Source organism: Lethenteron reissneri, chromosome 16 (genome assembly GCF_015708825.2).
Source record: "Lethenteron reissneri isolate LAM-NWPU_2019-01 chromosome 16, ASM1570882v1, whole genome shotgun sequence".
NCBI classification, from domain to species: Eukaryota; Metazoa; Chordata; class Hyperoartia; order Petromyzontiformes; family Petromyzontidae; genus Lethenteron; species Lethenteron reissneri.
In genome coordinates, this window is record NC_083794.1 from 9,603,499 (window position 1) to 9,628,887 (window position 25,389).

General features: G+C 41.5%; 1 protein-coding gene across 2 annotated transcripts in view; it reads left to right on the forward strand.

Annotated features, from left to right (window-relative positions):
• The first annotated feature begins 377 nt into the window (after positions 1-377).
• The window catches only part of KIF3A (kinesin family member 3A), a 53,717-nt gene continuing 28,705 nt past the window's right edge, over positions 378-25,389 (forward strand). Inside the window, exons 1-11 of one of the 2 annotated variants that reach the window (XM_061552350.1) lie at positions 378-552; positions 4,699-4,975; positions 5,483-5,627; positions 7,493-7,577; positions 9,574-9,679; positions 10,080-10,219; positions 10,792-10,989; positions 13,586-13,760; positions 16,776-16,874; positions 18,388-18,468; positions 23,249-23,405. In XM_061552350.1, the coding sequence (XP_061408334.1) occupies positions 547-552; positions 4,699-4,975; positions 5,483-5,627; positions 7,493-7,577; positions 9,574-9,679; positions 10,080-10,219; positions 10,792-10,989; positions 13,586-13,760; positions 16,776-16,874; positions 18,388-18,468; positions 23,249-23,405 (1,469 nt within the window). In that variant the 5' untranslated portion in view covers positions 378-546. The remainder of the gene's footprint in view (positions 553-4,698; positions 4,976-5,482; positions 5,628-7,492; positions 7,578-9,573; positions 9,680-10,079; positions 10,220-10,791; positions 10,990-13,585; positions 13,761-16,775; positions 16,875-18,387; positions 18,469-23,248; positions 23,406-25,389) is intronic. The other variant, XM_061552351.1, reaches the window with a different exon arrangement.

The following is a 25,389-nucleotide window of genomic DNA, read 5'->3' on the forward strand; positions in this document are numbered from 1 at the left end:
TTAGCGTTATAAAGGAATGGTCATTGCCTAACGTTTGTTGATTTAGCTTCTGTGATTGCGGCACAGGCGTCGCCTGCGAACACTTTGCACAGGGCCGCCGCGTTGCCATGGAGATGCGTCCGCGCGCGCCATGGCAACGGGCGGGCGGCAAGCGCGCGCACTGCGCATGCGCGGGAAGGTTCGCCCCCGCCCCCTCCCCCCACCCCACCCCGCCCCCCCCCGACCAACAAAACACCGATTCGTTTTCCCACCGCGCATAAGCCGCGCCCGCAGCCTGATTGGTCGCGGGGGCTTCCTCGCGCCCCGAATCACGTGCGCGCTTGGACCAATCAGACGTGCCGAGCGCCGAGTACTCCGGCGCGTCCGGTCTAGGAAATCTAATCTCGAAGCCGCATTAAATCAAAACACAGCCGGTTGGGAGAGCGCTCATTTAAAGCGACGTTTATGTCTTAAATTTTATCGATCGGTTTCAATAGCAACGATTAATCGTCGTGTATTTGTGTGTGTGCGTATATAATAAGCACACGGAACAGCTGAGCGACAGCGATGCCGGTAAATGCTGCTTGCACGCGACATTGTTTAATGGTGACACTAGCGCGCAGTTTCGCGTAGGCCCTGTGCATTAACGCATTACAATACATCGGTCGCGTGGTTTACTAACGTTCATGTCGTTACTTTTAATCGTGGCCTTCGCTGCGGTGCTGTGCGTTACACGATTTAAGTCGGGTACGCGCAGACGCGTTATTATTAGCACGTCATATGGATCGGTAGTGTTTTGGGGAGCGGTGGTGCAGCGGTTAGCGCGCTGCGTTACGAACCCGTCGGCCCGAGTTCGATTCCCGCCCACGGCTAACACCGGTGACGACTTTGTAATCGGTCCTGGGCCTCCCCTTGATCGAATCGGCCTCAAATGAGTACCTGGTGCGGTGTGTAAACATCGCCACTGGGGGAGACAAAGGCGGCCGGGCGTGGTGCTGGCCTTCATAGGTGCTACTCGCTAACAGCACTTGCCCAAACAGTCTGTTAAGACTACACGGGGGATCTTTGTCTTGTACGGAATGATTGTAATGTCCTTTATATATTGCGGTGTGTACGTACTGCAGGGCGTATGCTATATGGTTTTAGGGTGTGTACTGTGCATAATCCATATTCATCGTAGTGTGCGCTTATATATTATTCTTTGGTTCTTTCGGTAAAATCACGTAGGTAAAAAATGAAATAAAAATAAGGAATTCTATTTCCGACCATTGCTAGCATCGGTGGCGAGCACAATTAAAACCCGTCTTGGGCCTCTAATAGGCGAACTCGTCCTTAAATTAGTCCCCGGTCGTGATTAAAACATCAGCACTGGCCTCACTCAACTCATGCGTCGCTTGGGCTCCAATAAATACGCGGTAACGCTCCAATAAGCCTGTTAAAAGACGTTCTGTACTTGTACATTGTAATGCGTTTTGTAATGTGTGCTTCATTTTCTGCACAGCTGTGTATGTGCTATGCGCACCTTGTTTATTGTATACGGTACTGTAGTCTCTACATATGCATTGTAGGGTGTAATGTCAGTGCTATGCATATTCGGTGTGTTATGCATTGTGTGCTGTACTGTTTACATTTAATTTGCATATCAATGTGTTCCGTATACATTGTGTATACTGTACACATTGATTGCAGCTTTGTGTACCGCAGTGCTTTCTGCATAGGTATGTAGTAGTGGTAGTGTGTACTGATAATATGGACCTGCCCTTCATGGGATTCAATTCATCAATTTATTCATGTTTGTTTGCCTCATTTGTATGCTATGTAATCCCTTTCATTTCTACCATTAGGTTCAAGGGCAAAAACGCATAAACTTTGCATGAATTGAGAATAATGTACGCACAATTCCATGCATGTGTTGTGAATATTAGAGTTAATTAAACCCGTGGATACGCGTGCGGCACAGTGCTATATGATGTGATTTAAGCAGATGACAGCCCCTTACTGTTTTTTAAATGTATACGTCATTTATTAGGATTTAATTGTACTTAACGGCAATAGTAGTCATCCTATGGAGATGTTTATATGCTGACATCGGAATGTGGGCATTTCTGGCGCAGACTTAGGGCTGTCAGCCGATAGGAGCACTGACCCATGTTACCTTGAGCAGTGGATATACCGACCTGTCTATAGTACAACTACAAGTGGTGGGTGCAAACCATTTATTATCAGGAGACGGACTCTTTGGTTGACTGGCAATTGGGGTCATAATGTAAGTTTTTGGAAAGAGGCATAACTTAATTTAAACTTAAGTGCCACGCCTGCCTTATTTGAATCAATACTATCTCCGGGCTGTCATTTTTGTTGGCTCACGGACTCCAACATTTGGGCCAAGTCTCGGATGTTATACCCTTCAAGAACATAATTCGTGTAGACATACGTCACTTGGTTATGATTATCCGCATAAATTAGATTCATGTTTGCCATGGTGTAATGGTAAGCACATTGGAGTTGAGAGCTCACCTGTTCGATTCCACCTTCTTTTGAAACAAGCAATGGACCAGCTTATTAAACCCCCTTTGCTGTCCACCCAGCTCTATATTTGGTACACCACAGGCTCCCACCTCTTCCAAGATGTCTCGCCAGTGTGGAAGAGTAGGCCAAATACTCTCTAGAAAGGCTTCTTTGAGCTCCATCTATTGGAGGCCTTTCCGCCAGCAATGGCGTGGGTAACCAATTGCAGAGCTGCACCTTTACTCTTTCCCTTTGCATAGCACATGTGATATAGTATATACCATATGTGTAAGTTGGGGAAACATTTTCGAACAGGCATTGATTGTTGTCTGAGGATTAATTCTTTGCCTCACAAAGGACTCTTTGCTCTGAGACCAAGATACACCAGAAAGGAAGCCTCCAACCCCCATTTCCTACAGTCTGTAAATTATTCACTTTTAAAAAATGGCATTCTTGTGTTTAACCAGTGCAAAGAGCATGTACATGCTCTTGTATACACCAAATGTAATGCAGTGGCCAAGGCTTGAGTCACCAAATGTAACGATGCATTGTTAACGCCGAGGAACTAGCCTGTGTTATCCATCTTTTATTGCACTCAACGTGCACAGCGAAAGGACCGTCAGTGTGGGCAAAAATAATCCATAACAGTCCGAACATTAACAGAGTGCAATATGTTTGTCTAGCATGGCAAATTTTCCGTTTGGCATTCGGACAGACTTTAATTAGAACTTGTTTTATGTTTAATGTGAAATGCAAAACAGCTCTTTCTCCTTCTGCACTATTAAAATGCCATTTACAGTCCACGATAATTGCACTGCAACATCTAACAGAGCTAGCTTTTCCCTGTGTGCAAGGGTTCATCCACGCCATGTTTGGCCTACTGGCATTGTGGGTCAAGCACACGTACTATCAAAGGTATTTCATATGTGAAGGTGTCCTAATCAGAGGGGGGGGGGGGGGGGGGGAAACATCGCATGGCAAGACTACACCTTTACCACCAGAATATGGCAAATCAAAGCCAGTGCTTTTTTATTTTTTGCATTTTGTTCTCGAAAATACATTTTAGAAAATCTATTATTTAAGTAATTTAATATGTAAATGTACAAACGTAGTATATATCTTCGTTGGTGTTCTACCTTAGCAGTAGGTCCTTGGCTGTCATCTTCTCAATCCTTTCAACTCCCAATCCTTGCTCTTCATTTCTTTCCCATCCATTCTGCCATAATATTCTTCATAAAACCATCTCCTTGTAATAATGTGTTCAATATCATACTTTCTCCTTCTAATGACCTCTGTCGTTCCTATTTGGTTAATGCCATTGAAGATTGCTTCACTGGTCGTCTTCTCCTATCCAGCTTACTTTCTGCATCCTCCGACCGTCTTGCTTCGTCCTTAGTGTCTACGTTCCTGCTCCATATAAAGCTACGCTCCACACAATTGTCTTCACTCTCTTTACCGTTTCACTCATTGTTCTTGTCGACAACTTTATTTTTTAATGCCCCTTTCACCACCAATTCTCGATCTAATTTTCCGCATCCCGCTACACACCGTCCATCTTTGGCGATCTGAGTGCCTAAGTACCTGGATCTCTTCACCTGTTCTACCAATTGACCATAATTCTGGATATTCAGCCTTCCTCCACCTTCCCTTGATATTCCCATCACTTTAATCGTGTTTACATTTATCCTCATACCACTTATTTGGAATGTCGTGTAACCCATCCATGAGCCTTTGCAGTTCTTATTATCTGATTGCCCATCATCCCTTGATCAATAGAGAATTACAGTCCAACATTTTTTGTTGCATTGCCCTCAACTGTCTACCACATAGTCCTGCAAGCGCTATAGCAACCTGTGTGTGCAGTGTGGTCACCCATTCAAGCGCTGTCCAGGCGCAATTCCACTTAGCTGACGATATTTGATGAAAGATAGTGCATTCTGGGAGATTTACTAATAGACTCTACAAGTAGTTAAAGGCCACAACAAACTGCTCATGCTTGCCCACAGTCACTTTGCTCAACGGTGCTGCTTTTCCAACCTTTTATCTCTCTTTGTAGTGCAACAGAAAGGATTGCACTTAACCTGTCATAAGTTTTATCCATGAAAAACAACAGATGAAAGTCCCACTACATCGACAATCGGTTTGCTTTTGCTTCCAGACATTTTTGCTTCGGAAGAGTCTTCATCTTTTTTTGCGGTGTGGCATGCACAGGCCAATAGGTCGGAAAAGTCGGACTCTGGAGGGGACAACGTGAAGGTGGTGGTGCGATGCCGCCCCATCAATGGCAAGGAGACTGGAGCGGGCCACCGCATGGCCGTCCTTGTGGACGAAATGCGAGGCCAGATCGCCGTGCAGAGACCCGACTGCAACGATGAGCCGCCCAAAACGTTCACCTTCGACACGGTGTTTGGGACCGAGAGCAAACAGGTGGACGTGTACAACCTCACGGCGAGACCCATCGTCGACTCGGTGCTCGAGGGATACAATGGTGAGGGGATTGGAGTTTGGCAGGATGGTCCCAGGTGCTGAGCAATGAGCGGCAAATACATATTTAAAATGGCGATCGCTCGTGCCTATTTCGGCTAAATTAAGACATTTCCTTCGCTTCGTGTTAAATTAAGTTGAAGATCTTTAATCCTGCCAAACAGCTAAATAGGGAAATGATTTGCAATCAGCGTTTCTTGGCTTTCAAAGTGTATCCTGTTTGCGCTAAACTCTCTGGCTGGGTGTTGTTCATTACTTATGTTTACTTTTGTTTTATTTTTACTCGCTAGCATTACATTTTGAATGCCGCTCTGCTTTCTTCGCGTGGAGTTGTTTTTCCCTGTATAAAATGACAACATTGACAGTTTTTTTTAAGACTTCCATTTTCCACCCCTGAGTAGTTTCCTTCAATGTCTCTATTTTATTATCAACTATTCAATTTCAAGTTTTTTTCATTTTGGTTGTGTACTTAAGCCAATCTAACCAGTTATTTTTTTTTACATTCCTCAAGGTACAATATTTGCCTACGGGCAGACGGGGACTGGTAAAACCTTCACCATGGAAGGCATTCGAGCTGTGCCAGAACTGAGAGGCATCATCCCAAACTCATTTGCACACATTTTCGGCCACATCGCCAAGGCGGAGGGGGATACCAGGTTTGTTTTCTGAGAGCCGTGTTCCAAAGCCTGCTGTGCAACAAACAAACAAAAAAACGTGTGCTCGAGTTAACACGACACAATTTCAACGCCAATGATTATGCAGTTTATATTTTCTGAAATGTTATCTCGTGAGTGTGTCATTCTGAATAATACCATTATGCGGTGAATAATGAATCGGTTGAAATTTTCCATATTTTTAGAATGCTGCATATCTATCGTGGTGTCCTCAAAATAATGCATGGCCGTGACTGAAATGCTTGTTGACACATGAGACAATAGCCAGGCAAGATGATTTGCATTAACACTCTGTTGCTTGTAAGAGGTTCCAAAAAGTGTGAATCTAGTTTAAGTGAGAAGTAGTAACAATTGAGAGCAAGTGCAAAGCTCTACACTATATTCGAAGTTTCAAGCAACTTGGAACATTTTTGGCTGTTAAGATGTTTATATTTTAGAGCATGTGGGTAACATATTGCTGGCATTGCTTGCTTAACAAAAGCATAAAGGCCCATTTTTGGGAAGGAGAGGGCACCGTGACATCATTTGACTCGATATCCCTTGCCAGGTAAAGTGTTAAAATAAGAAAAGCGCCACGGTTGCCAGGCTGCGTGAAAGCGAATCGCGGCATGGTTCCAGCACTGGGCCGAGGCAGCGGAGCAGCTCCCGTTGCGCAAAAAGGAAGGCGTGTGCTGCATGTGGCATAGAGCCAGAGCAATGCTTACCCTTCCCTAGGACAGATGCTAATGGCCAGAGCAATGCATCGCTGCATAAATGCGAGTGCGAATCTCAGAGGAGCTGATTATCACGTGAAAATGGAATAATTATAGGCCTGGCAGTCCTGGCGAGGGCTCTGTAGGCGCGCGCTCTTCCCTTTCAAGCTCGCGAGCGGTGCTGCGATTTTTCCCAGAGCCCGCCCGCCTGTCTGATTCGAGCCGGGAGATGTGCCTTTCATTGCTGAGTGATGATGTCAGGCGGCTTGTCAGCGGCACAGGCCACCGTGTGGTTTGCTGTAATTGAGGAGCTTGTCTGCCCCTCTCTCGCAGGGGCCCCATGCACATGCTTTGAGTTCTAATGAGGCTTTTGACTGCCAGGCTCTGTCCGTGTTGTCACAAGATATGCTCAACTCGAGCCTCGTTCCTGGTGCACTAATTAATTTTGCACGTCACTTTTTGCAAGCAGAAGAGCAGCTTGTTCTCTTCAAAGTAGTTTTTCAAACAAACATTTCTGTAAACTTTGGCATTTTAGACAGTGTAAACCATGGACATTTTATGTTAAGATAACAGTTTAAGTCGGGGTCAGTTACATTTGAAGAGCTTTATATTTGCACCTTACCATCGCACGTAAGAAATGGAAGTGGTGTTGGGAGTGATAGCTATGATTAATTTTATCATGTAAATAATGTTAATTGGACAGATTACTCTAAACTTCTGTAAAGAATCGTTTTTACATTTAAAAACTTTACATCGTGCTTAACGTTTCACCACATTGTGTAGCAAGTTGTGTTGCAGCACACGGGATTCATTTTAGCATTCGCAACATTAAATTTGGTTCTTCTAGACTCCCAGCATTATTTAACATAGACTGGCCTGCCTCAATTAGCCTGGAGAGGGAAACATTCGGTATGCATGCATGCGGCAAGCCCGCTTCTGTGGATTGTTAGTGCTGTGCACCGCACATCAGATAGCCGCTGCATACACACACACACACACATCATCTGCATTGTCCTCGGTATGCAGCTTCACGGGCTAGTTTGCATGTCAGCACGCATGTGCATTGACAGAGACTTGACAGCTCGTAAGAGGGAGAGGGAGGCATAAGGGCCGCTCCCCTGACTATTGCATTTGTTTCATCTCGCCTGTCGACAGGTTTCTGGTGAGAGTCTCCTACCTGGAGATCTATAATGAGGAGGTGAAGGATCTACTGGGGAAAGACCAGACGCAAAGGCTGGAGGTGGGGCAGGGGGTGTTTTTTTGTGGTGTGGTGGGGGGGTGGGTTGTTTGGCTGCATGCTAACCCTTCCCATTCATTGCCTCACTCCCATTAGCAATAATACAACTAACCATGAGTGTTTTTTGAGGACAAGGAGGCGTCACAGTCTTATTGTACAGAACACTGTCCACTCTGTGCGTTACACTGTAATTGGTCATTGAGCTGGTATGAATTGGAAATAGCAGGTGTTTTCATCCGAGAAAATTTCCACTGCGATTGCCTTCTCATTCATGCGCATTGCCACTGCTAAGCCCCCTTACTCTTTCATTATAACAGTCGCCACGGTAATGCTGTACGCACATACAACCCTGTGACAGTCTTTTGGTAATGCATGCCTACAGATGTGTAGCACTTGTAAGCGGAGGGCATTATTACATGAAGAAAAAACAGTAAATGTGCCTGAATGGATTTCCTCGCTTACAATGTAACTGTTGCTTAAAGGCCTGCAGACATTTATTGTTCTCCCTGTGGTTCACGCTTTACGACTGATGAGCGGGTATAACACTTGCATTTCTGTTTCCACGGCAGATACACAATAGTATTCCTTTACAGTACAGTTATTTTACAAAGGTTAAATGGGTTGTAATATGCATCAATGTTTACTTTATTTTTTAAAAGAAGCTCTTTAGAGCCCATGTATTTTATCTGCTATGGAAATGTAAAGAAATTACTTTATCAAAACCAAGGTGCAAAATAAAGGCATTTACATTATAAACAGCACTTACGATAAAAAATTGTGTAATCTTAAAAAAACGTATACATTTGGGGAACACATGGAAAAAACTAATTCGATAAATTTGGTGCTCAGGAATATTAAGTGAGGCGAATTTCTAAATTCTAAAGGCAGTATGCTCGACAATATTGCACACCATGGACATGTTTTTTATGATACAGATTGTTTTTTATGGAAATTTAAATTATTGGTGAAGCCTACATAACAAGTGGTGAATTTTCCCATCACATATTGGCCTGCATAGGAAGTGCCGATCTGTATTACTTGTATGGAATGAAGATGAAATGTTTCTTGTCTCCAGTTTAGAGGGCATATTACTAAGTGATGCACTAACAGTGAGGGGTTTTTTTATTTAACAAGTTAATCTTGGCATTGTTGAACAAATTCAAATTTGACATCAAAAATATTATTTTACATACCTGTCATATGACACGTGCAGGAATTGAATTATGTAAAGTGTATATCATTGTATATTGATTGTTTTAAATGAATAAACATCAGTCATGATCTATTTACTTCTCGATGAAGGCCTTCCAATGTCATCTCCATCCCTCATGGTCTTGCAATGTAAATCTTTCTCGCTTCTGCGCGCGTGCTGATATCATCGCTCTATGGCGGTCATACTCTCAGGCATGTTTCCGGCTTTGGTTGCCACTGCCCCTAGTCAAACCATCGGCAATCATCACTTCTATAAATGTTTCTTGCCCAAAGCCCCACGTACTCGCGTTAGCAGTTGATATAACGTCTATAATTTGTGTATGCATTCTAATCCATATGTTCCTCTTTCACATGTCCATGCTTGTTTCTGAATTCACGGCACGGAGGAAAAAATATTCAGTTTTACAAAAGCATGCAAAAATGCTCTTGCGTCACCTCTTTCATAATTTTGATCCCATTGACTTTTGATAATTACCTTTTAAGTTAAGATACCTTCAATGTATAGCTAATTAAAATTCCTTCATGGGCTACAGCTTAAGAATTGAGAAATGTTTTAGCTTTGGCACCTTAAAGCAGGTCAAAATTGTAAAGGTGGATAACTGTATAAAGTATATACATCCTTGTCTGGTTATTGAAAATATATCATAGGTCTCAAGGTTACAAGTCAACATGTTCGTAAGAATTAGAGAGACAGCATCGCAGTAGATATTCAATGTATTTGTTTAGTTTCTTACAATCAGAGTGAATTCTGGCTTAAGCTTTTCCACCGTTGGGATTCTTGTGGCAGGTGAAGGAACGTCCCGATGTGGGTGTATACGTTAAAGACCTGTCTGCGTTTGTGGTGAACAATGCCGATGACATGGACCGGATTATGACCTTGGGGCACAAAAACCGTAAGTGGAAGGGCATTTGCGCGGTCTGCTCATTAGAGGTTATTTCACAGTGATGGCTTTGGGCATTGCTTTTCTGAACGTCAGCCTGGTATATGAAGGGCTGTCTGCCTCAAACTTTATGTTAAGATGATGATCTATCCAGATGTGCCCTGCTACATGGAAGTAGCCTCATATTGCTGCAAGTCACTTTTTTTGACAGTAAAAGATTCATGAATTGTGTCCAGGCTAGTTTAAACTTTTTCTTTGTTTGAATGTTGTTTCTTGTACACACTCGATCAATAACATGTCAAGAATTTTTTTTGGTTATCAGGCTCGTGCCAAGCTGCCTAAGCTCGCAGAGGTGAGAGATTGTTTCAGCGTTGCCACAGTCGAGGCTGATCCCCGTACTGTCTTGCCACAGGTTCGGTGGGTTCCACCAACATGAACGAGCACAGCTCGCGTTCCCATGCCATCTTCACCATCACCATTGAGTGCAGCGAGAAGGGCGTCGATGGCAACATGCATGTTCGCATGGGCAAGCTTCACCTTGTTGACCTCGCGGTGAGTATAAGCCCCATGTACAAGTACCATTCTAAATTTAAGGCACGTATAAATGTTTTATTACTGTTGACACTTGCCAGTTAAAAATGTTTCAAATGGGTACTCCAGTGTTTGCCATTATATTGCGGTCAATTTCAGTGTTTAAAATAATGTGAAGGAAGTGTAACTGCTTGCTTCGTCGGTGGTGTCCAGTCCAGATTTACCCTGGCCAAAGAACTTTGTTCATCTCACTTTTGGATGAAAGCCTCCCCCACACCACATTGGATATGGGGGTTGTACATTGCGTATCAGGGCCCCTGACTTAGTTATCGCTCGTCACTGACATTAGCCGTGGCCGGGAATTGAACTCTGGTGACTAGGTTTATAGTACAGTATTCAAAGTGCTGTACTGCTCTTAGCCAACCAATATTTAGAATCGGTGTAAAATATTTCTGTGGGTTGACGGCAAGGTGGACAACAGTGTTGCCTCACTTGAATCGGTGATATTTGACTGTCACTAGACGGTCCATGATAATGTTCTCTGATAACCATAATTCACAGTACAGTAACATTCACCTGTATGCCCACGCCAGGGGTCTGAGCGTCAAACAAAGACTGGGGCCACCGGTCAGCGCCTCAAGGAAGCCACCAAGATCAATCTGTCACTGTCTACCCTCGGGAACGTCATCTCCGCACTGGTCGATGGGAAGAGCACCCACGTACCCTACCGCAACTCCAAGCTCACTCGCCTTTTGCAGGACTCCCTGGGGGGCAACTCCAAGACAATGATGGTAATTGTTGTGACTTCACTAAGAACGGTTTGCATCCGGGATGCCACTAAAACCATTCACTCCATCAGGATCATTGATCATTAATCCATACCCTATATTGCACATTGCTGTGGAACAGCTTGCGTACCACTTTGTGGGAAGTCGGCTGAGGTTATCGTATGAATATATTTACCCCAGCCATAGAAATGTGGAACTTCTGCCAATTACTCAGTTCTATAAGAAGGAGAGTAGCACTGCACCATGTTCTTCACAGTGTCAAACCGCTGACCTTTTTACATGGCGGGATAGTTAAGTCTATTCTATCACATCGCAGCCAACTCGCTTCAATATCTGCCGCGTGTGAACATGTGTCATGCTGCACTTAAGACAACATGCACATCCATCTCTGGGAGGTGGACTATGTTTACTGCAAAAGTTGAAATGACTCTCCAAGTGGACTCAAAGGGGCCAAACTACTTCCCACTGCTCATAGTGCCACAAGACATGAATACTCTATTACTTATTACTATTAAATAAACTTTTTTTGATGTTTTATAATTCTTAATACAATCTGTCATTTAACAATGTGATTCATAAGTTTTGAAATTGACCGAAACAACCAAAGAGTTTGGATTCCTGCAGTCACGAAAGCTTCAAATCAAGATTGTTGTTGTTGTTTTTATTATTAATAGCTGTGTTTACATTATTCATAGTTTTAAAAAGTTGCGTTACGATGGAGACTGGATAATGGTAATATGGTTCAAGTGCATGATGCTCATGGCTTTGTTAGGAATTCATGTTGCAATTATCGCCTGGTGATGTGATCACAGGAGGTACGAGCAGTACACATAGGTCAGGGCTTCTCGTTTCATGCTAAATTCGATTTCCTCGTGAATCTGAGATTGCAACCAAATCGTGACTTTGCTTGCCATGTAGAAGGCCGTAAAAGATAGCCGGTAGAAAATGCAAGAATTGAAAATAATGCAACTTATTCACTTTTCCTGATGTATACAATTGGTGGTTTCTCTTTTTAAAACATATGTTTGAAGTTCGAAATTGGACTTCCGTGTTAAAAGGTGTACATTTAGCTGTGACTACATCCCTGCTTTTACGCAACTTGGTCCATTTTTCGGTATATTTTCATTTTTAATTATATTTTTTCAAAATGAATTTCAGTAACATGTATTGTCCAATCAAGTAATATGTGAAGAGCAAATAATTGCAAGCATTTACTAATCTGCTAAACTGATGACTCGCATTCAATTTTTAGTTAGATTTTCTTGTACTTTAAATAAATACTAAGTCCCTGCAGCATGTCCTGGCCATAGCTTCTATGTCAGCCATATGCCTTGATCATTATACACTCAAACATTTTATAAAGTCTACTTAATTTTATGTTGATTTGGAATTAATGAATAGCTGAAATGAGGACCCTGGTTACAAAAAGATAAAAAAGATGCTAAGTGGGTATCCGCGGGTCTGTATTTTTATATATATATTACGCTGTGGATTCTGGCTGACAAAAATAAATCACATGAGGGTTGGGTACATCAAGCATACACACTTCGGGCAGCACCGACTGTGGTGCTCTCTGACCTCGTTTCTCAAGATTTCACACCTCAAAAAAATCCCGCCTTGACTCTGCCTCCCCCATTTTCCAGTGTAATTAGTTCTGTGGGGATTTCAGCCAGCAAATAAGCTTCATTATCACGCTGGCGGTGGGGAGTGTGTATCGGGGGGTCGGGGGATGGAACGGAGGCGATGTGCAAAAAAAAAAACTTATTCAGGGGAAGGAAAAAAAGTACCTGGGTGGAGGAAAAAGCGTGCCTTTTCTCGTCAGTGCATTAAACATGACGATTTAAAATTTATCAGGATGCAGAGGCATGTCTCTCAGGTCCACTCTGCAACCCAGAGCCAAGTTCTGAACCTGTGATGTTCTGGCCTGTGATAGGCATCCGCAATGAATCTCTGGTCTGCCATCCCGGCTATACTGTTAACAAAAGTTGGTTCGAAACTTGCCATGCAAAAAGCTGTGTACTTAATCCCACATCATTTCACACCTGCTGTCTGTTTTCCCATTTAATTTCGCGTGCGCTATTGCCCTCCGCACTTGCTCCTTTTAATTAAAATGACTGACATTTGGACTTAAAAAAATAAACTACGTAATTTTAAAAAAATGTACAAAGCACAAACTTTATTAAATTACATGTTCATTTAGTTGCATCTTTAATTGCCTGACAACATAATTTCACAGTGAAATGCCATTTTGGACATCTGTATATTTTTTCGCTAAAATTGGCAGCTTGTTCTTTAGAATTTTGTAAATATGCAATATAACAAATGTAATAATGTTCATTAGGTTTTCGCAAATAACGCTTGTCGGTTTGTCTCGGTGGCCTTCAAGCAAATGCACCCTACGCTGGCCGAGCTCAAATAAAATAGAACACTTGGCCACGTCAAAACGATATAAGCCGCGCCGCATCTTCACGCTTAAAGCAACATCCGTGCCAATGCAAATTATTTTTGTGGGAAATTTAACGCGTCGTGCTCACACCAAACTCGGGGGGCATTCCCGCAGAATTACCAAAAGTGTTTTTGAATCTCATTTTGTCCGCAGTGTGCAAACATTGGTCCGGCAGACTACAACTACGACGAGACGATAAGCACACTGCGCTACGCCAACCGTGCCAAGAACATCAAGAACAAGGCACGCATCAATGAGGACCCCAAGGACGCACTGCTGCGCCAGTTCCAGAAGGAGATTGAGGATCTGAAGAAGAAGTTGGCGGAGGGTCAGTGCTGCCGAACCACGAGCACAATTCTAGTTTCCACCGCTGCCTCCTCTCTCGCGTTCTGACGACGATGTAGCTGTAGACAAAGCGGTAAACGTGGCATCGCTGTTTAATTGTCTTATTAAATATATATCTTCATGGCTTTTAGGTGATTACTAATATGTTGTTACTGTACGAAGGGAAACATGCTGGCATTAATTGTAAAAACTGAATTCGATTTTTGTGTATCTCTACCTGCAGTAAGGGAGATACTTACACAGCAGGAATGAAGGAATTCAAAATATAATTCATCCTTGCCGGCTTTATTTTTACTTTAAAGTGCTTTCTTTTAGTATGTTAGAACAACCGTAATTGTTTTAAAGTATCCAGCTACTCAATGCGTTATGAATTTGTTGGTGGTACAGGATATATCATTTTTAAGTATACTTTGTGGATACTATGATGACAACATGACTTTAACGCATATATTACAGGGGAAAATCAACACAATGAGTGCATTGTGGGATTATTCTCACGTGTTGTGAAGTTCAGCTTTAATTAACTGCTCACTTTAACAATGCTAGTGTTCTTGTGTAACGAAATAAGAATGCAAATGAGTTCCATTTGTCTGAAATGTGGTTTATGCTCAAAATAGTTCATTGAAACTTTACAGCCCTTTGTCAATCTCGGGTGGTTTGAGGTCTCCCCCTGCCTTTTGATCACGTGGGGTTTGTTTGACCGCACGTGACCACGCGCAGCAGTGTGGGTTCATAAAGACGGGGGTCTGGACCGGTTGTGATATCACTCACCGCTGACGTAGGCATGATGGGAAATTGAACTCAAGTTGTCTGATTAAGTGAAGTGTGATAACAATGGTAGCACTCAAACTTCTGAGGGTAGAAATAATTTGAACCAATACTAAATGTAGGACTTGCTTTAACTCTAGATACAGTCACAGTAACGATAACATCAAAGTGCACAATTTATTGTAAATCGCACATGCAAGTGTATCTTTCATGTAACTACATGGTTAAAGCCTGCAGTGTGCTATTTTAAAATTCAAAACCTATCCTATAAAATCACATTTCTCACGAGCCCAGCAATGTTTGAAAGCCAGCACAAAATAAAGTTTGATGACATTTAACTTTGAACTGCCTGACAATATTTTCCATAAGGGATCAACAGAGTAGATTCTTTTTGAACAACATCTATTTTGCTAAAGGAAGTGCCTCACCGAGTTAATTAGTTGAAGGTTTCATTGGGCCAGTAACCGTGTCAAGTTACATAGTGTAATCGCAGTGATTAAACTACCAGTGTGAATATGATAAAAGGCAGGGCCTTTAGGAAAACGATAATTTGAATGATGCGCCCCTTGCCTCTGGCCAGTCTGTTTAAATTTACATGTAAATTGATTTTCTTGCAGCTGCTGGTAAGAGTTTGTATTTCTGACATAATTGCCCGCAAGGTGTTCTAACTTCCGAAAGTTCTTTTGAGAATAAGCCGCTAGTCTTCCACACACGTGCCCTTAATCTGCTTATCGTAAGTGGTCTTAATGAGCACTTTTTTACCCGATGTCTGTACATTTTTCACTCGAAGCATGTGTGTATTTAAGACATTTTAACAACAAAAATCAAGATCAAATGCTTAAAATAGGGCATTGTCCCAATAGTTTGATTAGTAATCTTAAAGAACTGAAAAAAAACACTTATACGTCAATTGTCCTTTTATATAGATTATATGATATCTAAAAAAAAACTCTTTATTAAATTGCATTCAAATGCATTCAGATGCCAAACGATAGTTTTAGAAATGTAGCTCACGTGTTATTCATATAGAGTATCATTGCAATTCTTTTGTTTTCAAAATACACGACTGGCATGTATACAAGACATTTTATAAAACTTAGGCAGGGCTCACTGTCCAAAGCATACAGCTGTCTTCAGAGATGGTGCTTGCTTCATTTCCATATAAAAAGAATGTGTAATTACTTTTCTGCGGCAATTACGTTTCATAGAAAAGCGCAGCATGCAACACAAATAAGATATGAAGCTGCCTGCAAACCACACGTATTGTATTAAGCCGACCACCTTTTTCACTACCATGCTAATGTTAATATATATATAACGCTTATATTATGATCGGCAACATTTTAGGGTAAAAGAGGTTTCAAACGTGTATATGCATTTCTAGATATTTGCCTTTCATACTAATGGTATAATGTTCAGCCTTTTGTCAAACCCTGCCTGAATAAAGGCCTCCCCACACTCTGTAAGTTAACAGGATCGTTTGGCCATTCTTCACCACACTTGTCAGTGCCTGTTGGTAAATGGATAGCTAAGACCAGTTTAGATGTTAGCCATGGCTGGGAATCGAACCACTAGGTTCACAGCACGATGCGCAAACCGCTGTGCGAACACTGCCCGATATTTGCCTTTAGCTATTTTACAAGCAGATTTATGAAAATATTGGGGTTAAGTCATTGCGTTCACATGGCTGGTATATCCATGACTTAGGACTTAGAAAAACAATTGAAGATGCCTTCATACACAAGACCCATAGCACATGAGTTTTAACAAAAAAATCAATACCACAAAACAAAGCAGAGATAAATACTAATGGGTGCCAATTAGTAAATGTAAATATATAGGCATCAACTGTACCAGTTTTACAGCGGTGGTTATACATTTTCAGCCCTTTGTCAATTCCTTACACTGTCAGTTTTTTTAAAATCCACAATTCACCATCCTGGTCATTGTGGGTTTGTCGGGGTGGGGGGCAGGGGGTTTGCGCGCCCAGGAGCAGTTCATATATCATGCACCACTAATATTAGGGATGGCCGGTAACCAAACTCAAAATCGTCAGGTTCACGGCACGCCAACCACTTTTCCTCCACTTCAAGATATATTTGAGAGTAAAACTTTCATTTGTTGTACAGCTGCTTTTTTCCCGAGTAAATAGACTGCATCTCACTCCCTCTAATACCCCTGCTTTTCCATTGTCTTCTAAAGCTGAAAAGGCCTCTTCTTTCTGCTGCAGGAGAGGAGGTGTCGGGGTCAGAGTTCAGCGGATCAGATGACGACGAGAAAGAAGGAACGGAAGGGGGTGACGGCAACGAAAAGCGAAGGAAGAGACGAGGTAAAGCGTGACCCCTCCAACGATTCTGACTTTAGTCATGCCTTGGGACAACGGCAGCCATATCGGGGTGCTGTTTTAACAGCAGGGTTCTGGCGTGTTTTGTGTGTGTATATATTTGTATGCTGCATTCGGAGTGGCAATCTTATCACAATATTGAGCAGCCTAGAAGTTTAGTCAACCAAGCCAGCAGGGACAAATTTCATTTGTTTTACAGCCCAAGCATCTGCTGCGATGAATTCAGTATGTATCGTTTGCTAGTACTCTTGATGCAGAATGACACGCAGTATTGCTTGCCAATATGTAAATGTTAGTTTAATTAGCCATCGTAAGAATCTCTATTAAGATCTCTTAATATTTTGAGCCACACATTCATTACAAGACATGTACATACATGATTTTACATTACCTATATGCGGGCAAACACAACTTTGCTAAGTATACATATATAAGTACCTACGTGCATTTACATTAAAACTTATATTGTCATTTTATATAACAATCGTCCATTACAAATTACCACACAGAAAATCTATATTGATAAAAAAAAATCACAGGTTCGGCGACTCAAAAAAAAAACCCGGGTAATGTGATCAGATTAAATATTACGTTAAACTTTGGATCCTTTCCTTTCAGGGGTCTAATTCACCGTGTGCACCAAAGCAAATCTTTGGAGCACTCATTATTGAAATCCTCCTCTGGTGTAAATTGACGCCTGGCAGATACTCGATTGGATCAATCCCCTCGTTACGGCAGAGTCACTCGCAGCCTGTGGCTGTTATTGGGCTGGACTAAATTTGGTCCACTGATTAAATCTTGCCCCAGGCAAAGCTAGGAGGATGCTTGGGGCCAAGAAATCCTAATGTATTCTTGGCCACAAACCAATTTAGTCAAAGTTGAACCCAATGTGTAGAAGAGGGAATTTTTTCTCCCTCTACGCTTATCCACAAGACTTATAAGTTTCGATTCAAAGCTAATGAAGCTTAAGAGAGTACTTACGGGCATATTTATCTGAAGATATCACCTACAAGTTAATAGCAATCTGTTGCGTGACGGGTATAATTGCAGTCTTTGAAGTGTATAAAAAATAAAAAATAAACTACATCAATTAGCTTATTACTGGATTTGGAAAGCATTTACCCTAATGTTCCTAAACCAAAGGTAGGTATTCCCTATTCCTTTTCTAACACGAATTAGTGTTCCAAAAATGTCACCGTTGGCACAATTCTGTTCAAATTTGCCCTCCTCTGTAGTGCTCTTTGTTTTTCGTCATGTTTACGCAAATCCGAGAAAGGGCTCGACAAGTAATTTTGTGGTTGCACATCAAAGCGCACGTCACCCGCTGCCCAAATGAGCACCAACTTTTAAGCAGGCGTCGCAGCGCGCCGTGCAAGCGCGCCGTCACCGCCGCATCATTAGCGTCCCTTTACGTGGCGGCAGTAACTACTTACTGTGCCTCCACCTGCCCTCGTGTGAACCCCCCTGGCGCATCTGAACCCCCCTCCTCTCTTCGCAGGCAGCACCAGCAGCAGTAGTAGTGACAGTTCCACCTGCTCTGTCAAAGAGAAACCCATGGACAAACCACACTCATGTGGCTGTGAGTGTGTCCCAATGTTGATTTCCCATGCCCTGCTCTCTCGCCGCCGCCTTTTGCTGTCCCTCCCATTTGCGCTGGTGACAAATTCTTAACAGTCTACCCTCAGGCCCTCTGTTCTCGGAATTGCGCTGTTGACCATGGGCAGGTGCTTCAAAAATGCTCGGCTCTTCTGTCAAGCGGGAAACACGCCTGCTTATCATTTGCATAGTATAGCATCGTTCACAAACAGAGTACGAGAAATTACGAAGATTTTGACAGTCAGATGTCAAGACTGAATAATCACATAAAAGTTTTTTGAAGAATTATTTAAACAGATCATTAGGGCCAGTCTTCACATCTATAAAGTATTTTATCAGCTTGAAGCCATCTCATTTTTAATTCTTTCTTGTTAATTTAATGGTGCAATTGCAAATTCAGCAGCACTTTTCAGACACTGCAGTTTACGATAAGCCACATTCTCAAGTTGCAGCCATAATGCAATAACCGTCATCATTTATCTCACATCACAGCCAAGATTATTGCCAAGTTGTTTCTCATGCACAGTTAATCCTGATCAAGAGTAATGCCACTTTCTATTTGCGATTCTGGGGTCTTTATCAAAGCAAAGGCTGTATTTTAGCATGGGCTTCTATGGCAAGCTGTTGTATTTGCCTAGAAGTTGAGATGCGCCTTATTTCCATATCAACCAAACTGCCGATGGCTAAAATATTTCATTTGCTGGCTGTCATCTTTCTGGCTGAAAAGGTGGGAGAATGTGGTGGGGGGGGGACTCTCCACAAACCTGTGTAATGTTATAGAAATATGTTTAAATTTGTCATGTAAATATAAATAAGTACTCCTGCATCTGTAAATTTAAAAGATTGAACAAAACGTTTGCTTAGTTTCGCAACTGTGAAACTTTTACGTATTTTTTTTGACATTGAACACACTCTGTGCTGCTGATGCATCACATTGAGAAATAAATAAAAATAACGACAACAACACGTGCACTCAAAAACAGAAAAATCTCATTAAAAGTCTGTCATGGGATTGCTTTGTTTTAAAGCAGTGACTGCCCTGTGCAGCAAAGCCCCCTCACCCCCTCTTCCCATCATGCTCGCCCCCACGCACGCACGCGCACGCACGCACACACGCGCTGGCGCATGCACGCGCGCACACGCTCACAGCCCCCACACGCGCACGGCTGTCTGCGGCTGACTGTGACGAGATGTGACTGGAGAGCGCAGGAGCTGCACAGTGCTTTGTTCTTTCCACGCTTTTAAGAGAGGCACGGGGGAAGCAGCCTGCTTCCCGGTGGGAGCACCTCACGGCCAGAGGAGCTGCCCCCAAACCATCCTTCGCTTTCTTTTCCCTCCCCCCAGGTCCCCTTTCCTGTGTGCCTGGAAGGGATTTGTCCACTTAAGCTGTGCTTGCCATGCGCTAAAAAACAACCTCCCTCTAGCAGAAATGCACTTTTCGTTTATTTCCGGGCCCTCTCCACCCCGCCCAAAGTTTTAGCACTTTGACGCTTTAGCAAGTGGCCTGCTCTATATAAGTTAGTGTTGTCCTGAGCCACTTTTCGCTGGTTGCAATTCCCCTGGGATGATGGACCACAGTCAAATAGAATGCGCTTACAACTAATAATATTAACGCAATTCAGCATATTACTTTGTCGGGGGGAAAAAAGTACGAAACTGACATGTTGCATTATAAAACGCACTGAATATTTAATAAAGTAGTAATTCAAATGTATATAACTTTATGGTTAATGCTCAGTAAAAATAAAAGCATAAGCACAAATATAAAAGTGCGGGTCAAACTTAGTTTAATTCCAGCTCTTTTTATGGTCCTGGCATTGTAAACTCCGTAGCGTAATAATCATCATTGGTTGAACACATTCCCAATGTCACCAAATTCATACAGGCAATACAAATTCCCCAAGCACTATACCACCATAATGGCAAGCTGGAACAGGTTTAAAACATGAACATATATTTACTTACCAAAAATATATGTGCTTAGTTTAAACGAAATGACAATTAAATGAGATTTCACTTTCAAAGGAATCGTGCTGTTTCAGAACATTGTAGGCTTGTAATTATTAACCATTGAAGTAAACTTTTAGCAGGGTGGGTGGGGATAGGAGCGGTGTTACGTATGGTGCGAAAGATGTTCAACATACATATTGGACATCGATGAAAAAGAGCTTCATAGCTCATCGGATTCCTGCAGGATAAGTAGAGATTCTGATGATAGTTGAGCTTATGAAGGATATCCCATTTTAATGTTGGTTGTAAGGTAATAAAAGAAAATGGGTGGAAATAAGCGAAAGTGCTTTCTTACAAGCAACTTAAAGTGCAGTGTGCTTCGAGAGCAGGTCACTACCATGCTGTTGCTAGCTCGTGTCCATCTCTTGCTGCGACTGACGAGAAACCCCCGGATACTTCTCCAGCTGTTTTCTTTGCAGGCTGTTACATTCTTCAGATGCGTTTTCACAGGTGACCACGTTCATGCTAGCTGGGGGCCTTCAGCTGGCTTGAAACGATTTTTATTGGGGCAAAGCAGTGAAATGGTGGAAGGTAAAACTTTTGCTGTTTATTGTCTGCCTCCGATCTCTTTCACTGCATGGCCATGCCGTTGTCAGAACAAGCTAATGTACTCGTGCTGTCATTTTAGAGTAATGTTAGGCACTTAAAAAAAATAAAAACAAATGTAATCACTTTCTTTCCTTGCTCTTTTCACGCTGCCTTCTGGCTATAAAATTCTGTACAAGACCAAACAGGTTTGTGTTTCAACTTTCTCAGCGCCCAGCATATTAAATGGCTTTGTATATGCATCCTATCATGTCGATGTAAATGTAGAGCAGCTTTTTTCTAAACAATATAGTCAAAATCTAGTCATTAGCGCACATTTATCGCTGAAAACTTTTAATTGGCGAGTGTCTAAAGAGTTTGTACTTCTGAAGAACCTCTCCTATAACGATATATCTTTAGGATAAAAGAGCCATTCCAATTTGCCTCATTCCTTCCCACATCTCGATTTATGAATGCAAATGTAGAAATAGGTTGAAATAACCCCTCTCCCCATACATAAACTGTTTAAATCTTAACAATTTTTTTTTACCTTCAATGTTTTATTTCTTTTTAGTTTTTTGCACTGATACTGTTAGAACTAACAATTAGTCACATGATAATTGGTTCTTTACCCTTCTATCTGGCAACAAAACTGACACCTTTTTGCAAGGAGTCATGTTTGCATAGACCGCAATACCTGCAGTCATAAATACAAACAAAAGACATAACTCTGATAATGTGCAGAGTTATGTCTTTTGTTTGTATTTATGACTGCAGGTATTGCGGTCTATGCAAACATGACTCCTTGCAAAAAGGTGTCAGTTTTGTTGCCAGATAGAAGGGTAAAGAACCAATTATCATATTTTTACTGGCAAATGAGGTCCCCATAGTGTAGTCACATGATTTGAAGACAATGGTGAAGAGTTGGAAAAATGCATATCACTGAACTAGGTTCTGGTTGTATATGCTTATAATGAATTGAGATTTTAAAAATGTAGAGTTTTGTGTTTTCAATGGATTTTCAAATTCTTTAGGAGCTAATTGGTCACTGGTCTGCCTTCACTAGACAGTTAAGAAATAACCATGTCAGCTATAATTGTTTCAGGTTGGACATTTTATCATTACATATTATTTTAAAGTGTGATATTCAGAAGTGTGGCACAAAACCCCACATGACTCTTATGTAATGAAAATAAATGTTAAACAGCCCAGTAGTATTATTACAAATGCTTAGCCAGTAGTTCCACAGTGCAGCAAATGACAAATCTACTCAATGAAAAAAGTAAGTCCATGAAAATTTCCGAGTGAAATACATTACTATAAAAATATAAATTTGTAGGCCTGTGGGCATTCTGGCCAAGTGCTACAATTAATGATTTTTTTTGGCAGTGTTTTATAACCACATATAGAAAAAGGCACACTGGCAAATTGAATTGTCATTTGATAGTTGAGCACAGGCACTTACTGGCTCCTAGTGGCTTTTCCTAAGCACTGCTGTTGGAGTGCAAAATTACAAATCTTGAAACAGCCTGGGCACAATGCCCATCATCATAAGTATTGCACTAATGTAGGTTGGTGAAAAAAAACTAAAATATTGACGAGCACTTTATGAAGTTTAGGACATTTTTCCTCAAGTAAAATCTTTGCCCAGTATGATTTTACTAAAAGCTGTTGTACATTTTTATTTAACACAAGGTATGCATAAATCATGGAAATTCATTTGTACTTTCATTACTGTCATTCTTGGCACACATGCACACGCATTATTATGCTCAAATATACATATTTACCCTTTACAGGAATATATTGCTAGGTTGATATTTTCAAATTAGCACTGAATGGTATTCTTAGTTAAATGTTCTTTAAATGAACCGATTTATTAATTCTATGCCTTTACACTGCAAATAGCCTTCATGACATTAAGAAGAAATTATTTCCAGCCTTCTCTCTAGGGCACACAATACCCATTGGGAGCAATTATTGCAGTTGGAATAAGGTATGCACCAAGGTTCTGCTGGGAAGCATTATTTTATTAATTTAATTTTCATAACGTAAAAAAGCGCAATTTGCCTTATTCTTCATCCTGCTTCAGCAATGCGATGTTGGCAGCAATAAGCCTTCCACCCACTTTTTGTCTATGGACAGCATGCAAATATATTTTAAAAATTCTTTACACACATTATTATGTCCTCTGTGCATGTGCACGTGTGTGTGCATGTACTGACTAGGCAAAAAGAAGATTCCGGTTGAGAAGCTAGCAGAGATGCAAGCAAAGATTGAGGAGGAGAGGAAGGCTCTGGAGGCACAGCTGGACATGGAGGAAGAGGAGAGAGACAAGGCTCGAGCTGAGCTGGAGCGACGAGAGAACGACCTTCTCAAGGCGCAGTAAGTCCTTCCATTTCCACAATCATTGTGAATACTATTGATGATAATTGGTTTTTTACCCTTCTATCTGGCAACAAAACTGACACCTTTTTTACAAGGAGTCGTGTTTGCATAGACCACAATACCTGCAGTCATAATGCAAACAAAAACATAACTCTGATAATGTGCACTGTCCTTGAAGTTGATTGGTCCACACCCGAGACCGCTTTCCTTAAAGCCTAGTCTCACATGGGTTGGACCAGATGACGCCAATAGGCGCACAACTCAAAGACAATGCACCATCAGAGTATGAGAGCTCGGTAAAAAAACAATTATCATATTTTTTACTGGCAAATGAGGTTCCAATGGTGGAATAATATTGATGCCGGGCAGAGCTACAGAACATATTCTTTTGCAGTGAAGGTGAATCGAAATGGTACTCTGGGAATTATCTTTGCAGAGAGAGAAAAGCCGGCCTGACAATAGCTCATATAAATATGTCAACCACAAGGTGGCATCGTCTTCCAGTGCAAGCAATGGCTAGAACCAATACAGAATTGACTCATCTCACACAAATGCTAAAATAGTCTTCAGATATACTTTCAATTCAGTATATTCGTGAAGCTTTGTTTAAAAAATTCTAAGCACTAACGGGCACAATATGAATTTTTAAGAATTTTTTGCTGGCCCTCTTCGTGAATCAAGTTGTATGAAGAAATAAAATCAATTTTAGAAAATACCCTGGAGCAGAAATGAGGCAACATCAAATTCCATCAAAAGTTCATCGCCTCCTGCTCACACAAAACAATACCATAATTTTTTCCTTTTTCTTTTAAACCAAAAACAAAATTGGCACTGAACCCCTTAAGGAATCAACAGCGTACGAGACTCGACATAAAACTTTCTCAGAATAATAACAAGTCCACTATTCCTGCTGGGTGAATATAGCTGTGCTTGCTCACAAAGATTGTACGATTCTTCTTGGGATCTCTGGAGGGAACTTTAGGGCTTTCACACAGAAACACACGTCGAGAATCAAGGCATTTCCCATGGCAGAGTGCACGTACATTTTCTCACAGGAACATTCCCTTAAGAAAAGAGAGATGTCTTGTTTTATAAGCACAAAGGCAAGATTGTGGAAGTGTAAAGATCCATTCACAAGGTGCCACCATCGCAGGAGCTTAGACATTTTCCCCATTTTTTCTTCTCATTTTAAACCTGTAAAATTTTTTTCGCGTGATATGGAATTTATTGTTTTGTTTTTCTGTATGACCTGCATATCTATGGCCATAAGCCACACCCAAGTAATTTCCTATACGTTCGTGAATTCCGTTCGGTATATACACAGCTGGGGTTTCCCAAAGTATTACCATACCTCATTGTTTATTTATACATTAATGAATGCGTTAGGTTAAAAGATTGGCATACCTGATACAAACCTCTTGTTTGGTTTCCTGCCTTTCAAAACAGCTGAACAAATTGCATAAGAGTTTTTCATTTTGTTTACTTGCCTATTAAGTTGAAACATTTCATCCTACCTTTCAATTCCCATCTAGTCACGTCTTCCAAACATATCAACCCCTGTTTATCATGAGGCCAACATTACTGTGACTTTTATTTTGGCATCATAAGAGTGTTTACATTGTCTTGAAGATCCAACAGTGGTGAGATCATTACTGATGATGACACTGTATAAACATAGGTTAAGCCAAAACTAGAACCATTGTGCCCTTTTTACTTATTGCTGTAATACCCTGACATATACTTTGAGTTTTCGGGTTCATATATATACATATATATGAGGCTTATAATGCCTTTAGTGATGTCTCATTTTTGTACTCAAACAATAAAGGGCTTTTACTTGAATTCTGCAAAATGCTCCATCTGAGACTCAAAGGAGCACATTTACAGCGTTCATTACATGTTTACGCTTTGAAAAGGTAACTCAAGTGTGCTTATGTACTGCATGATATGTTGACACATACATTGCTTAAGTTTAGGGGGA